The sequence below is a fragment of the Balaenoptera musculus genome, chromosome 2 (assembly GCF_009873245.2).
Source record: "Balaenoptera musculus isolate JJ_BM4_2016_0621 chromosome 2, mBalMus1.pri.v3, whole genome shotgun sequence".
Taxonomy (NCBI): domain Eukaryota; kingdom Metazoa; phylum Chordata; class Mammalia; order Artiodactyla; family Balaenopteridae; genus Balaenoptera; species Balaenoptera musculus.
Window position 1 is genome coordinate 162,224,362 of NC_045786.1, and position 15,727 is coordinate 162,240,088.

The following is a 15,727-nucleotide window of genomic DNA, read 5'->3' on the forward strand; positions in this document are numbered from 1 at the left end:
CAGCAAGTCGGTGGATCCGGGTGTTTGTTAGGGAAGCTGGCTGACCAAAAGGACTGCAGACTTCAATACCTGCTGCCCCGTCACACCCCCAGAGCTGGTGGCAGTTGTTCAACAGCAGCTGATGGGAAAGCAACGATCATAAGTAAATAGCCAGCTATCTTCGTTGTTTAAGCAACAAGGGCTGAGTCCCTACGGCCGTGGCTTCCCTTTTGGAAGGTCTGTGGAGCATGCGGGCTCTCAGCGCTCTGGAGGCAGGAAGGAGGTGTCGCTGTTGCTAAGAGACCGAGGCTCCTACAAGAGGCCTCAAAAGGGCAGGGCCGAAGAGTCCCATACCAGCCCTGCCCTCCCTTGTTCTCGGGTTCAGAACCTGGTCCCTCCCAAGAGTGTTCAGAAATGTGTCAAGCTTCCCCTTCCCTTTCTTTCTTTATTTCCTGCTCTTCTCTCGTTTCAGAACAGTTCCATTCCATCTATCTCAAAGCCTGTAAGTGGGGCAGTTCAAGGAAAGCCTCCACTTCGTTGGCCAACTTCCTTGGGTGCTCCGAGACGCTCTTTAGAAAGTGCTCTAGCTCAGGGGTCCCCAGGCCTCCCCCTGTTAGGAACCACCGGGCCGAACAGCACGAGGTGAGTGGCAGGTGAACGAAGCTTCATCTGCCGCTCCCCATTGCTCGCACTGCAGCCTGAACCATCCCCCATCTCCCTCCCCCCCACCCCACCTTCTGTGGGAAAACCGTCTTCCACAAAACCAACCGGTCCCTGGTCCCTGGTGCCAAAAAGGTTGGGGACCGCTGCTGTAGCTGTGCTGCCCTCTGCTGCTTTTTCCCAACCAGTGTCCATCGATTTCTAGCCAAAATTCTATTCCACAGCACTGGCTTTTCAGGATGAGGTGCCAAGGAAATAGGCTTTCAGCAATTCTAGAGAGCATGATTTAAAAAAAAAGAAAAAAGCCAGAGAGAAGCTGTCCACTTTTTAAAAAGCAGGACCTCAGAGAAGATAAAGCAATTTCCTCTCAGTCAAATGTAACTCAGTTCCTGGCAATCAGAATGAGAGCGTGGCCAACACCGCTGAAAGCCACCTTCGGCCCGTGTCACAGGCAGCGCTGGGTTTGGTAGGAAGGAGCTCGCTCCATTCTCCACGACAGTGGCTGCTGGTGAGCTCCCCTGCAGCGGGGTCCTTATTTGTTCAGGCGGTGCTTTCTATGCGGTAATGTACACACAGAGTCCCCTAACAGGGCGTCCTATTAGAGCCCAGGTTCTGACAGCAGGGCTGGGGAGGGGCCTGAGGGTCTACATTGCTCCCAAGCGACGCTGGCTGCTCAGGCCGCAGTCGAGGACGTCACTGAATAGGGTTCAGGGAGTAATGCGAACTCAACACATTTGATACAGGTGAGAGTACCAAGTTTTAAACGACTCCCCACTGCTCTGGTCTGAAGATAAGGGCGAAATCTCTGCTAACCAGCCCAGGGGAGGAAGTCCTAGTGTTGAGTAACCAGACCTTTTTTTTGACTGCAAGACCCAGGAGACCTGGCAGGACCACCAAGGATGCCAACCGAGAAGGTACATTCACCCCAGCAGGGCTGGCGCTGGCTGGGCAGGGGAAGAGTGGACCAAACGAGAACTCACACACCAACCATGACAGGTTCAGTTATCACTTAGCATGATTCCTGTCTATGCACATATATACACATACATATATAATATGCAAAACAATGGCTTTTGTGTCATTTGCACACGCAAAAAATGTGCAAGAGGTGAGAGACCAATAACCCAGACACAAACTATCAAGAAAGAAACTCCAAAGGCAGAGGTCTTAACACACTCGCACGCATGTGTCACCGTCTCTTCTGGTGTCTCCTGGCTCCCACGGGGCAGGCGCCGAGGCCTCGGAGGCAGGCCCCACTCCCCTCCTGGTCTCTAGTCCTCAAGCAGAAGCTCCAGCTCCTCCAGCGGCAGGCGCACCCGGAGCTCCTTCTCCGTCATCAGGTCCAGGATCTCCTGCATCTCATCGGGGAAGTACTCCACGGCATCCAGGTACAGCACCTGGGGCCGGAGAGCAACACCCTCATCAGCCGGCGCTCCCTCCAGCTGCCCCGCCACAGCCCACGCTCCCCTTGCCGTCCTAACCCGGCAACACCTTGACGCACTTCAGGAAGGACGGAACTCAAAAGCAGAGGGAACGTGAGTAAACTCAAAGGGAGACCCTCTCTTCCAAAGTGGGGCCAGCAGCTGTTGGCAGACACTGCGGTCACCGTCAGCCTGGTCTCTGAACGTCTCCTGACTTGGGCTGTACGGGGCAGAGCTGGCACGTGGATCCCAACGCTCTCAGCACCTGGGCTGAGCTTTGGGCAAATGCTGGGAACCAGCTGCCTACAGCAACGCTCCCATGAAACGCCAGCTCCAGTGCAGGGAAAGGAAACAAATGCCCCTCAGTCTCCAAAGGGGATACTTTGACTATGGAAAGGCCTGGGAAGTGCCCTGTCCCCGTGACACTGACTGGATGAGGCTTGGCAGGGAGGTCCTTGGGAATCTGAAGAGACCATGGCCTTTAGAACTTACCTTTGCCCAAGGACAATTCTGAAGTGCTTTGTAGAACACACCTTTGCTTCTTTCTTTATTTCCTAAGGAAACCTGAGGCGAGGGGGAAAAATACAAAAACGATGAAAGAGAATCCAAGGCCATCCCGGTACTGGTCCACCCGGGGCACTGCCACAGTGGCTGTTGGGTGGTATGGGTCCACGTACCACGGGATGCCCTCAGGGGCGACTGCTGTGTCTCAGTGGGCCTGGAGTTGACCTTTAACACTTCTGACTTGTTTTCATCTCCTCCATCACTGTGGGCCATCACACCTGGCATTACTAAGAGTGCCTAGAATGAGGCCTTGTGCGTGAGGTGAGGGTGATAACTTCACACAGAGAAGATATCTGCTTTAATACTTGCCATTTTCTGAAAACTATCTTAGAGAAATGAGGTGACCAGGATTACTGAATCAGTAACCTTATCAAAAGCAAATTTCGGGTCAGAAATTTCAGTCAGAGCATGCAGATATTCAGCACGTTTTCAATCTAAGCACATTTTTACACTAAGATATAAAATCCTTATATCTTGTATCAACTCACACACAGGCGCTTTTTCCACACCTGCTGTGGAAGCCGGAGCAGCGTGTGTCCTGCCCTCCGTATCCCTGGGCCTCTCCCAAGTCCCAGGGAGGGACCTGTCCCTCCTCCAGGGAGTCACAACCCACGGGCAGGCTCCCCAGGCGGGCGTCCGCAGCTGTGAACGGGCACAAGCCGAGCTCACGGAGCTGAAGTCTGTTCCTGGGCTTCCTGCCCGCCCACCTCCGCCCAACTTCCCGTTCCCACAGCAGAGCTTTCTAGCGGCTGCTGGCTCTGCCCGCCAGGCAGCCAGGGCATGGTGTCCAGACAGGACCGGTGAGGGCTGTTGGCCGACCTCTCAGAAACGCGGGGGTGGCATCAAGAGACCCCCATCCACAGCTCAGGACCTCTATCTACCAAGGACAGCCTCGCCTCCTTCTCAGATCTTTCAGGCTAACTCCCACAGTCAGGAAGACTGTAACTCTGGCCTGTAACCAGCATCTGTGATAACCTTCAGGCAGGCAAGGCGCAGGGCTTCCTCACCCCCTCCCAGTGCCACCCACAGAGTCAGCCGCGTGGCCTGGGGGGCTCCTACCTCCCTCCCTGGTATGAGCCTCGGCCATTCTGAGGCTGGACCTCTGAATTTATACCCAAGAAGCCAGTGTGAGCTGTCCTTCCTTCACACACCAAAATACTTCAATGTCCTCTGCTAAAATAGTAACTACACTTAAGGCTTTGTTTGTTCTGGAAAGAAGAAAAACTGTATTCCTGTACTTTCTCAACCACTGTATTTGTGAGACTCACAGTTAACCCTCGAATCCAGCAAATCCAGGTACGTAAGTTGGCTAGCCTCAAATGAGAACTGCCCTCTGCTATTTCCTTCATCAGTCGGCCACTGGAAAACGCCTCTGCTGCATCAGGTATGAAAGGGTTAAACGCCAGGTGAAAGCGTGGTAGTGACCGTTTCTCCTCCAGGGAGCCAGAGCCACATCCTTCCACAGTGGCCCCACGGCGTCCTGCCCTCTCCTGGCACTCAGAGCCTACACCTCACATTTTGGCCCTAATTTGATTTTTTCACTGAGTTTATCAAAGCGTTAGGAGCTCACCCAGATGCCTCAGAAACTGCTAGGGGAAATCACTGCTCTAATTAATTCTTGGTCTGATGCTAATCTTTCCAAAAAGACAGACATTCCTTAATGGTCCCAGTCTTTTTTTCTAAGTCAACAAGAATTTTTCTGTCTACAGTCCACCCAGACTTGGCTCATGGCAGATCCTCAGTAAAAGTACTACACGTTTGCACTTCACCCTATTTGTCTCTACCTAAAAAAGACTGGAGAAGTTAAACTGGAAGTGTGCAAGCTCTCCCTCTTTTTAAATTTAAAGTCTTTCATTGGCTTGGACACAGAGTATTAGCGCTGGAACCATTAGGGAGCATCTGGCGTGCTCCTTCAGTGAGGGGCCTGACGACAGGGGTGGAGCTCAGTGGGAACCCAGCCCTCCTGCTGCCGCCCCAGTGGCCTCCTCTGGTAACGGGCAGGGCCCGCGTCCAGGCCGCGCGTGCCCACGGACACCACGCTGGCGTGTCTGGACTTCTGAAGGTTTCCATTTCACACAAGGGAGTCAAGACATAAAATCTGAGCTTTTGAGTCTGAAGAATAAACATTAAAAACACAGAAACTTTGGTGGTAATTCATCTTGATGCCGACTTCTGCCCACAGAATTGTGCCTGTTTGTCCTGGGTGTGCTGTCCTGAGATGCGTCCTTCCCTGCTACTCAGGCCTTTCAGAGATCAGGGGAGGTGCTCCCCGATGAATTCTGGACTCTAAGAGGATGGGGGAGGCCCAAACCTCTCCTAACCCCTAACTTACTCTCTCTGTATCTCTTTACACCCGACTCTGTCAAATGTCAATGGGAAATGTTCAAATACTTTGATCAACTTCTGAGAAATTATCCTATGGAAACAATCAGAGAGATACGTATTTATTTATAAGGAAGGTCACTCCTGGCTTCTGAAAGGTACAATATTCAATGGAGGTCACTTTGATATGATTTAATAGCCTTGAGCTAAACAACACTCAAGTGGCCTAGAAGACTGTTTCTAAAAAAGTACGCAACTTGGCAGTAGATGTATTATAGTAAAGGAGGCCCAGCCCAATGCCAAGCCTTTAAGCAAAGGCAAAGACAATTCAAGACTCCATGAATGAAGCCCAGGAACCACCTTTCAGCCTGCACAACACATTAACAAAACTAAACGGCGTCTCACCGTATTCAATCACTGTGGTACTTTTAAGTAAAAACAAAGTTGCTTTGGAAAGGTCTATTTTAAAAACCACATTCCAGATTGAATCTTATCTTTTAGTAACAAAACAGAATCAGGACCTGGAAATTCTTAGAAGCAGAATGGCAACAAATTTAGGTCTCTTTCAAATGAAAGCTCTTAGACCTTTCCAAGTTGCTGACTCAGCGAAGTCAACTAGGAGAAAGCCACATGACATCCTGCTGCACCGAACAGCCCAGGCATCACTCCTCGCTATCATTCTACCAAAGGCTCCAGCAGAAAAGGCAACTTGTGACCCCTCCCACGTCCTGAGAGACCTGACGTCATCCCACCAGGATGCCCACAGGATGAGCCAAGGCTGAGAAGGGTGCGGGCTGCTGGACACCCGCACCGCTCACTTACGAAGGAGGAAGCAGAGCTCTGCGTAAACACAAAAACTCCGCATCTTTTCTTACCAAAAAATTCAAATACATCCTCCACAGTAAGGGGCACTGGCTGCCGTAGTCACTCCGCATCGCATTTTCAAACAGGGCTCTGATCCGATGCGTCAGGCCGGTCTCGGGAATGGTGGCGTGGACCTCTCTACCGTCTACCCTGCAAGACAAAAGCTCATGTAACTCCAAGACAACTTCCCACACCTACGTTGCAGTGGGAAGAGATACGTCAGTGACAGCAGACGTCAGCGACAACTGGATCTGAGCACATCGGAGGCAGTGCTGCGCCCAGGTCTGGGGACACGGGGGTGCAGGATATAGTATGATGTGGCTCCTCCAGGGCCAGAGGAAGCCAGTGTCCAGGGTGCTGTGGTGTCTCCGCCACACTGGGTCTGCCTAGAAGGCACACAAACTCCCTGCTTCTCTGTTTCCTAAGGAAAACCTACCCTTTCATCAGCAGAGTGCAAATTTTACCATATGGGAAGGAAAGACCTTTCAGTTGAAAGTAGAGTGAATAAAATCCTGATGGAAGAAGTAAAAAACAAGTAAACTGAAATACTATTCTGGACCCCCCTGGTGGCTCAGGGGTTAAGAATCCGCCTGCCCATGCAGGGGACACAGGTTCGATCCCTGGTCCGGGAAGATCCCACATGCCGTGGAGCCACTAAGCCCTTGCACCACAACTACTGAGCCTGTGCTCTAGAGCCCATGAGCCACAACTACTGAGCCTGCGGGCCACAACTACTGAAGCCCACGCACCTAGAGCCTGTGCTCCACAACAAGAGAAGCCACCACAGTGAAAAGCCCGCACACCGCAATGAAACTAGAGAAAGCCCGTGTGCAGCAACAAAGATCCAACGCAGGAAGGGAGGGAGGGAGGGAGGGAGGGAGGGAGGGAGGAAGGAAGGAAGGAAGGAAAAGTGAAAAATAATTTATAAAAAAAAAAGAGAAAGAAATACTATTTAGAGGCAATTCTGAACACTCGATTTCTAAGGTCAGAGTGAAGCAACAACAAAGCTTCTGGAAGGAACAATGATGCCTAAGCCAATATGTTCCCAAGCCTGTCGTTTGACCTGCAGATATAAAATACTGTATCCAAAAAAAAAAAAACATTTAAAACATGACACTGTTATCATCAGTAATAATAACAGAGGCTAGTAATTAGTCTGCACTCTCTTTGTGCTCGGTACTCACCCTTCCCAGCAACCCTCTGAGGTAGGGTCTTTATTCCCATTTTACAGAAGGGGGAACCTACTGGAGACATGAACTGACTTGTCCAAGATCACACAGCTGCTAAGTGGAAGAGCTGGGATTTGACTCCAGATTCCAACACCAGAGCCTGTGCTCTTACCCCCATGCTTTTACTACACCTTCTCAGACACCTGAAGACCTGGCAGTCACCACTCATGCACCATAAGCAATGCTCAGGGATCCCAAAAAGCATGGCCTAGGGAGACAGCCACAGGAGCCTCTGACGAAAGGTGTTGCTACTTGCAAGTCTCTTATTCCTTTTTCACTGTGTTTTTCTACAACACGGAGGAACCCCCCGGCAGGCGTTCCAGGCCCGGGCCGCATTCATTTCTGTATTCTGGAGGCCAAGTGGGTGGTGGGAACACGGCAAGCATTGCGTAAAGGTTCCTGGACACAGGGACAAGATGCTCTGTAGTTACCTCTGCACAGTTTCCACTAGTCTTTTCCTCATTTTCTCAGCTTCAATTGCAAACAACCACGGCTCCAAGGGTTTGGCAGACCTGGTGATCGCATCGAAGAATCTTCTGGTCTTACTGGCACTGTGGGACTTATTCTGAATCTGTACATATGACCTCCAAAGAACCTGGTTGCCCGGATACAACTTTAAAGCCTCCGAGAGAGCGTCTCGCAGAGGAGCCAGCGGGTAGACGGCGACTTTCGTGTGGAACCTGAGCAGGCTCGTGTGTGTCAGGGTGACGGCCTCGAGGACGCTGCTCAGGCTCTGCGGGCTGGCACTGCCCTCCAGACCAGGGCCCTCTGCGGAAACAGAGACCTGGTGTTTTGCAAGTACCTGCTCATATATCCGCACAGCAGCGTCGATCCCTAGGGTCAAATACTGGAAGAGCATAAAGCATTTAACCAGGCTAATCAGGCGGCTAAAGGAATCGGAGACACAGCTCTCCCCCAAACAGTCCTGCAGCGCGTGTTCATAAGCCTTCCGAGCTTTCAAAATGTGAACGGCCGAGACTTGCCCGGTGTAGGGCCCGTAGGCCCCATTCTCGGTCAGTCCGGTCAATACGTGAATGGCTCGGGCTGGGGCGGCCCCCCTCACGTCCGGCAACAGCTCCACCTCCAGCTCGGCGTAGAGGAGACCGAGCTCACACAGCTCATGGTCCTTCAGTTCTCTGCTCCCTGCTATGCCGAGTGCTGTATCGAAAACTTTTCTGGCATCCTCTGTGTTGCCGAGCAACCACTCCAGATGCGCGTACTGCTTCCAGAGGCAAAAATTGTTGCGGTTGTCTGGTTCCTTAAGGAGATTCTTGGCTAGTTTTTTGCAGTTCTTTCCTTGTGATTTTAACCTCTTCTTGTTTTTAGTGTGCAGACACCAAACGACCTAAAGGTAAAAAGAAAAGAATGACTCCAAGTGCTCTGTGATATTAAAGACATCCCTTTGTACTGTCAACTGCAGAAAGCCACACAAGGCGTCTTCACTGCCTTCCTTTATCACGTGTCTCCTAAACACTTAGGCTCTCTGAGAAACAAATCAGGATTCCACCAGGGCCACAGGAGCCCCAAAATGAACACATCTAGGTTTCCATCTGAAATCCCTACAAAGAAGGCTTATATACTCCAAATGTTCTTCTCCAAAGATAGAAGACCACCAAATTTTACCAGACACTATTTTAATAATACAGCCCGGTGTGTGCAACCTGCAGTTAAAGCATCAGAACTTTGGGTATTATAATTCAATACTAACCGGTGGCCAGCAGAGAGCAGAGGAGTCAACCCTAGACGAACTTGTAGCAGATAATGAAGAGCAGCATAAGTAAGTAGCTTATTTTATCTATTTTAATAAGCCCCTAAATCCTCTAACCGGGCTTAAGCCTAAGCTTGGTCCTTAACACTAACTGCTCACATAATCACAGACATCTGGTAATAAAGAGTCAACACAACAAAGAGCTCCCGTCACTGACGCGCTGGACTCACTCCCACCTTCCTCCTCTTCCCTGTGGCCCCTCAGAAGGGGCAGCCACACACCCGGTGCCTTTGGGGCCCCGAAGGAGGAGGTGCTGTGGCCCAGAGCCCTGAAGAACACCAAGAGCCTGGCCATCCCACTGACAAACAGCGACGGGAAATGAGGTCCTCACACGGGAGGAGGAGGCCAGAGTTACCTTTGCAATCTCGTACTGTAACCAGGAGAAGCAGAGCTGAGACCTCTCCTTGCCTGAAAACAAAGGCATCACGAGGTGGAAGATGCTGCGGATGAACTCCTCGCCCTCTCGACTGTGACCCCTGGTCCAGTGCCAGCAACCCAGCTGGTCCGTGCGTCCGACACAGCTGACGCCAGAAAATGAAAGGTTGAGAAAAGTCAAGGGCTTTTCATCATAGAGTCCATTGTCAAAGATGCTGTTCTCATCCATGGCCAGATAGAGGCAGGAGGCCGGAGGGCTGAAGCTGGAAGGCACACCCAAGAACTGCAGAAAGGCTGCAACCAGCTGAAACTGAAGATCCGGGCTGGAAAGTCGGATCAGAGACTGTCCAATATCATCAAACAACACCTGCAACGGAGACAAAATCAAGTGACTGAATGCAACAAACAAAAAAGCTTTCACAATTTTTTCCACAATTCTTTTTATAGGGATATACTTACGAGTCAACATTATTCAAATTAAATTTTAAACAGACAGGAGCTAGGTTGTCTGCAAGACGCAAAAAAGCTAGAGGGGTCCCAAGGCAAGCTGAGGGCGGGAGGGTGAGTGCCGGGGCCCTGCAGCGCCGGCAGCGTCTCACACTTCCTGGGGATCCTCCACAGGAGGGGCCACTGAAGCGGAAACTTTCAAAGTCTCCTAACGGATTCACAGGAAATCTAAAATCACATTCACTTCTTTTTTTTTTTACATTCACTTCTGAGAACTCACAAAATTGCTTTTGTAGTTACTTTGATAAGTTACAATTGTGAAAAATTTTTATTTTAAGATAGAAGAACTTTACTACTTTGTGGTTTCTTTGTACAAAATTGCTTCAGGAAATGAAAAATATGCTCAAAAATACACAAACAGCAGCACAGTAAAAAGGAAACTGCAGGAGCAACGGACCATGCTGAAAGCAATTATAAGAGGCTAATACTAACTGTAACTGTTTGTAGCTGACTTCACGTAATAACTTTAAAATGTAAGGCCACGGGGGCTACCCTGTGTCTCAGGTCCTGCTTATCTGACTGGTCTCTGTGGCCCTCAGCAAAGAGGAAATCAAAACACGAGCACAATAAAAGTGGACTGCCTGGGACTCAGCTCATCAAAACCATCAACTAATCAGAAAGCTTTTTCTCCTCCAGGCTTTGACTAGAGAAAAAAATCTAAGAAATTGCTCGCGGCAGTAGTGTGCTCCAGAAATGAGCTTCCGGGAAACTGCCAAAATGCTGAGCCTTGAGAACTAACTTCTGAAGGGTGACCATGAACTCTGTAAGGCCATCAAACACCAAAGACAGAGCCCACCCACTCCGCCTGAAAACTTCAGCTCAGCGGGGCGGGAACCTAGCATGCAGGCTCGCCTCACCACGGTCGCGGCGTGAGCTGCCATTCCCCTGGAAGCTGGCCCTTCCCTCCCGCCCAGAGGGCCCCTCTTTCCCTCCTCCCAATTCTGTCTGCTCAGTCTGGCCACCCCGTTCGCCGCTCCTCGAACGTCCCAGGCCCTCTGGTTCCTTCACTCGTGCTGATCCCTCTGCCTGGAGCCGAAGCTCTGGCATCAAATAAATACTCTCGGCATCCAGGACTATTAACTGAGCGCTCACCACTGGGCAAGCTTCGTCCAGGCGCTGGTGACGCAGCAGTGACGGAAACAGGAGAAGTCTCCACTCTCACGGCACGTGATGTGTAGGGAGCAAGCAGGTCAAAGCTCAGGAGCCTTGCTGCTGTAAAACCTCTCAGACTGTACTTGTGACCTGTCGCGTGCCAAGCAGCACACAGTAGACCCTTGAACAGCACGGGTTTGAACTGGGCGGGTCCACTTACACACGGATTTTTTCACTAAACACGTCCCACAGGACCCCGTGACCCGTGGCTGGTTGAATCCGCAGCTGTGGAACCACGGATGCCGAGGGCTGACTGCAAAGCTATACTCGGATTTTCAATTGCTCGGGGGAGTCGGTGCCCCTAACCCCCTCGTTGCTTAAGGGTCGACTGTAGTTGGTATCTTGTCAAAGTGGCTCAATTCCAGGTATCAAAATAGAATCTCTTCCTTTCGTTTTATGTAAAACTTCCAAAGCTGCTGGCCACTGGGCACAGAGTAGCAGGCGCCAAGCCACGCAACAGCCGTGAGGGACGTGACCTGAGTGCCTGGCGAGCACAGGTGCCCAATAGGTGCTACTTCCTCCCCAGCAAGACGAGCTGGACACCCACCGTCCCAACACGGCCTCTACACTCCTGTCCCTCTTGTCTTCCGGAGTCACAGCCACCCACCCATCTTTAAGGATCCAAGAGTAGGGTGGAGAAAGTGGACACAGTTAAAGAATCTTTGACAGTGACTCCACGCATTTAAACCCTGAGCCCTCAGGCTTCCGTGTGAAAAATTAACTGAATAACCTGGAAGACCATCTCCAGAGGGGCGACCACCAGAGCCGAGCCCCCTCCTCGGGGACAAGAACCGTCAGGGCGAGCGCCTCGACGCCCCCCCCCCATCACGAGCGGCGCGTGGAACTGCCCCCGGCTTCTGCAGGCAGGAGCAGGAGCAGGCTGGAATCTCCCAGGCCAGGCAGGTGCCCGGAGAGCCCAGCAGACTCCTTCCGGGGAACCAGAACCCAGCGGGAACGGGGGGAGAGCAAAGACCGCGCAGGGGCGTGTGGCGCTCGCCTGTCTCTCTGGGTCCTCACAGTCTTCCTCCGCCTGCTTCTTGGTCTTCTCAGGGCGCCACGGCCGCCAGTGTCTGTGATCTCGGGACCGCTCAGCAGCAAGCCAGATCTGCCACCTGGGCAGAGTCTTATCTTTAATTTCCTGGTCGTCGTCTTCCGGTTCATCATCGTCATCATCTAGGCAAGAATCAAACTTCTAGCACAACTAACCAGCAAATAAAGCCACCACCAACACTTAAATCTACCTGCTTGTGCCAGCTACAGGGGTGGGCGCTTGGAAGGCCAAGGTAAGACCCAGGTCCAGCCTTCTGGGACACTCAGTGGCATTTACAGACTCTCCCATGATCACTCGGGTTCCCAGAAAAAAACGGCAGGTTAGCCGATAAAATCAGATGATTGTTAATGCTATCACAGCAATTAAAATGGGAATGACACATATTTAGAACAGCACTGCCCAGCAGAACTTTCTGTGATGCCAAAAGTGTTCCAATTCTGTGCTGAGTAATATGACAGCTACCAGCTACAAGTGACTTACTGGGCACTTGAAATGTAGCTGGTAGAATAACTGAATTTAAAATTTTATTTCGTTTCAACTAATTTTAATTAAAATAGCCACGTGTCACTAGTGGCTACTGTACTGTACAACACACTTCTAGAATGCTAAATGACATTTAATGAGAGCATTGCTTTAGATTTTCTTAAGCCATCAGAAATTTTAGCCAGTGGCCCTATGACTATGACACATGTTCACTTTTTTTAAAAAAAGAAGCAAGTCCTATAAGATATCCTATACTTTATTTCACTTTGTTTCCTAACTCTGAACATGCAGAATAGGAAAGGAAAAAAGTCTGAGTCTTCTGTAAAGTTCAATATTTAAAAATAAACAAACAGAGTATGTAAAATGGTGCAGCCACCCAGAAAACAGTTTGGCGGTTTCTTATAAAACTAAAATGCACTTACCATAAGACCCAGGAATTGTATTCCTGGTGCTGATTCCAGAAAAATGAAAACCTATGTTCACACAAAAACCTATACATTAATGCCCACAGCAGTTTTATTCATAATAGCCAAAAACTGGCAACAATCCAAATGTCCTACGGAGGGTGAATAGAGAAACAAACTGTGGTACATCTATGACATGGGCACCACTAAGCAATAAACATGAAGAAACTGCTGACACATGCAACAGTATGGACGGATCTCAGGGAATTCTGCTAAGTGAGAAAAAGCCAATCTTAAAAAGTTACACAGAAAACAACTGTTAGTGAGGATGTGAAGAAACCGGAACCCTCGTGCACTGGTGGTGGGGATGTAAAATGGTGCAGCTGACGTGGAAAACAGTAGGATGGATCCTCAAAAAATTAAACACAGAACTACCATATGATCTGGCAATTCCACTTCTGGGTATATACCCCAAAGAACTGAAAGCAGGGACTCAAACAGGTATTTGTGTATCCACGTTCATAGCAGTATTATTCACAACTGCCAAAAGGTGAAGCAATCCAAGTGTCCATCCACAGATGGAGAGAGAAATAAAATGTGGTGGACACATACGATGGAAAATTATTCAGCCTTAAAAAGCAAAGAAATATTGACACATGCTTCATACTGTATGAACCTTGAAGACATTATACTAAGTGAAATAAGCAGTCACAAAACAACAAACATTGAATGATTCCACTTATATGACGTTCTTAAAGTAGTCAAATTCATAGAGACAGAAAGTAGAGTGGTGGCTGTCAGGGGCTAGGGACAGAGGAGAGGAATGGAGAGTTAATACTTAATGGGTATAGAGTTGCAGCTGGAGAAGATGAAAAAGTTGAGGAGATGGATAGAGGTGATGATGGTCGCACAAGTGTCTGAATGTAATTAATGTCACTGAACTGTACACTTAAAAATAGTTAAGATGGTAAATTTTGTGTGTGTTTTACAATAAAAAATGTTGAAAAGAGTTACATGCCATATGATCCCATTTATATAAACATAGGTGAAATAACACAGTAATATAATAACAGACATGGAGAACAGATCAGTGGTAGGAGTTGGGGGGAGCGGGGAGGAGGTGTGGCAAGAAAGGTACAGCATAGGGGGCCTTGTGGCGATGCAGTGGTTCTGTATCTTGATTGTGGTTACGTGAAGTGGCTTATGTGGTAAAACCGTAAAGTACGAAACAAACACAGGCAAAGACGAGTACCTGTCAAACCAGTGAAATCTGAATAAACTCTGTGGATTGTACCAGCACCGATTCCCTGGCTGTGCTCCTGTCTGCGGCACTACCACTAGGGGGAGCTGGGTGAAGGGTGCACAAAACCTCCCTGTGTATTTTTTTTCCCAACTTCTTGTGAGTCTGTAAGTATTTCAAAATAAATAACAAACAAGCAAAAATCTCAAAAAATCGAAATGCATGATACGTATACCAGCATTTTAAACCCAATATTCTACCCAATGCTCTTCTGAATTCCTCAAAGAAGAAAACAAATTTAACTATTTACCACCTTCTTCTAAAGGTCTACCTTTGAAGTAATCCTTTAATCACGCTGAGAAACCTACTATAAGAGAAATTACCCCTGTGAGTTACACATCAGACTTAGATACCAGAATTTATTACATCAGTAATTCAAAAAGTTACATGGCTGTGGACAGATGTATATACGTAACAATCACAGCCTAAGAGGAAGTGAGGGTAAGCAAGAAGAAATAAGTTGTAATGTATGAAGAAGTACTTCAGCATCAATGAGAAACACCAGCCACTCTCTAAAGGCCAACCCTGTCGTGATGAACCAAAAACTTAAAAATAAAACAAAACCAAAAATAGTTATCCACTAGTTTTCTGAAAACAAGAATCTTTCAACCTTTCTCCTGACGCTGCTGGGGTTTTGCATACTCCCATTATATTCATTAGAAAGAAATTCATTGAATTCAGTACAAGATTCTCTATAATGGAAACTTCGCAGGAATATTAGCACCAACACGTCCCTAACTTGATACTAAAAATCAAGGTTTCAACACTGAGGTTACCTTTCTGAGAAAATTAACTTTACATCTGATCATGAGTGACGATTAGACATTTGGACATTTATCAGAGAAGTAATGTTAACTTGGTCTCTGGACACTGCTATGAGAACTCTATCCTCATAGAATTGCAGAATATGGTAAACTTAGAACATACATACCATGCACTCTAAGAGTCTTGCTCATTCACAGAACATAGAAACAAACAAAAACAAGCTAAAAACACAGAACCATGCTGAGTCGGTCACTCAGAGAAAGAAGATTTATTACCCCAAGACCTATTTTCGTAATTCTTCATGTGGTCTTGCAGACTCAGTGGCTAAAAGTGCAACACCTACTCCCATTTTTCCCTGCAGGTTACTGTTTTCATATATGAAACCACTGAGGTCAGCCTGAGGAACAGTTCCAGTTCTTTTAGGAAAGGACACTCAAGGGAAGTCAAAACAGCTGAGCCTTTGACAGCCCAGGTGAGGCATGACCATCACCAGATAGCGCTGCCCAGAGCAGAGTCACCCCAAATACCTGACGGTCCCCCCCACACAACCTGCCTTAGTGGAGGAGGGGATGCCACCTGGCCTGGAGCTTTGCACTGCGACGCAGACCTTAGCTAATCCAAAGCTTCCATGCCGCAGATGAAGAAACCAAGGCCCAGAAAGGTCACACCTGTGAGAAGAGGCTGGACGAGTCTGGGCTCTCTCCCCCTCACACTTTCAACAAAACCAGAAAGTGAAGCAATTCCTGAATAGCTGAGAGCTGCACTGTCCAATTCAGTAGCCATAGTATGAGGCTATCAAGCACCTGAAAGTGGCTCGTCTGAATTGAGATGAGCTATAAGTATAAAATATACACGAGATGTCAAAGTCTTTGTATGGAAAAAA

At 48.8% G+C, this 15,727-nt stretch overlaps 1 protein-coding gene across 2 annotated transcripts in view; it reads right to left on the reverse strand.

Moving 5' to 3' along the window:
• Nucleotides 1–24: 24 nt before the first annotated feature.
• NRDE2 (NRDE-2, necessary for RNA interference, domain containing) overlaps nt 25–15,727 on the reverse strand; it is a 46,848-nt gene continuing 31,145 nt past the window's right edge. The window contains exons 9-15 of one of the 2 annotated variants that reach the window (XR_005018580.1): nt 11,839–12,014; nt 9,163–9,549; nt 7,471–8,384; nt 5,822–5,960; nt 2,553–2,624; nt 1,833–2,036; nt 25–118 (exon numbers count right to left, since the gene is read on the reverse strand). Coding sequence is in view for 1 of the 2 variants with exons in the window: in XM_036841451.1 (XP_036697346.1) it covers nt 1,911–2,036; nt 2,553–2,624; nt 5,822–5,960; nt 7,471–8,384; nt 9,163–9,549; nt 11,839–12,014 (1,814 nt within the window). In the remaining variant the exon portion in view is untranslated. Of the gene's footprint in view, nt 2,037–2,552; nt 2,625–5,821; nt 5,961–7,470; nt 8,385–9,162; nt 9,550–11,838; nt 12,015–15,727 lie in introns of both variants that reach the window. The other variant, XM_036841451.1, reaches the window with a different exon arrangement.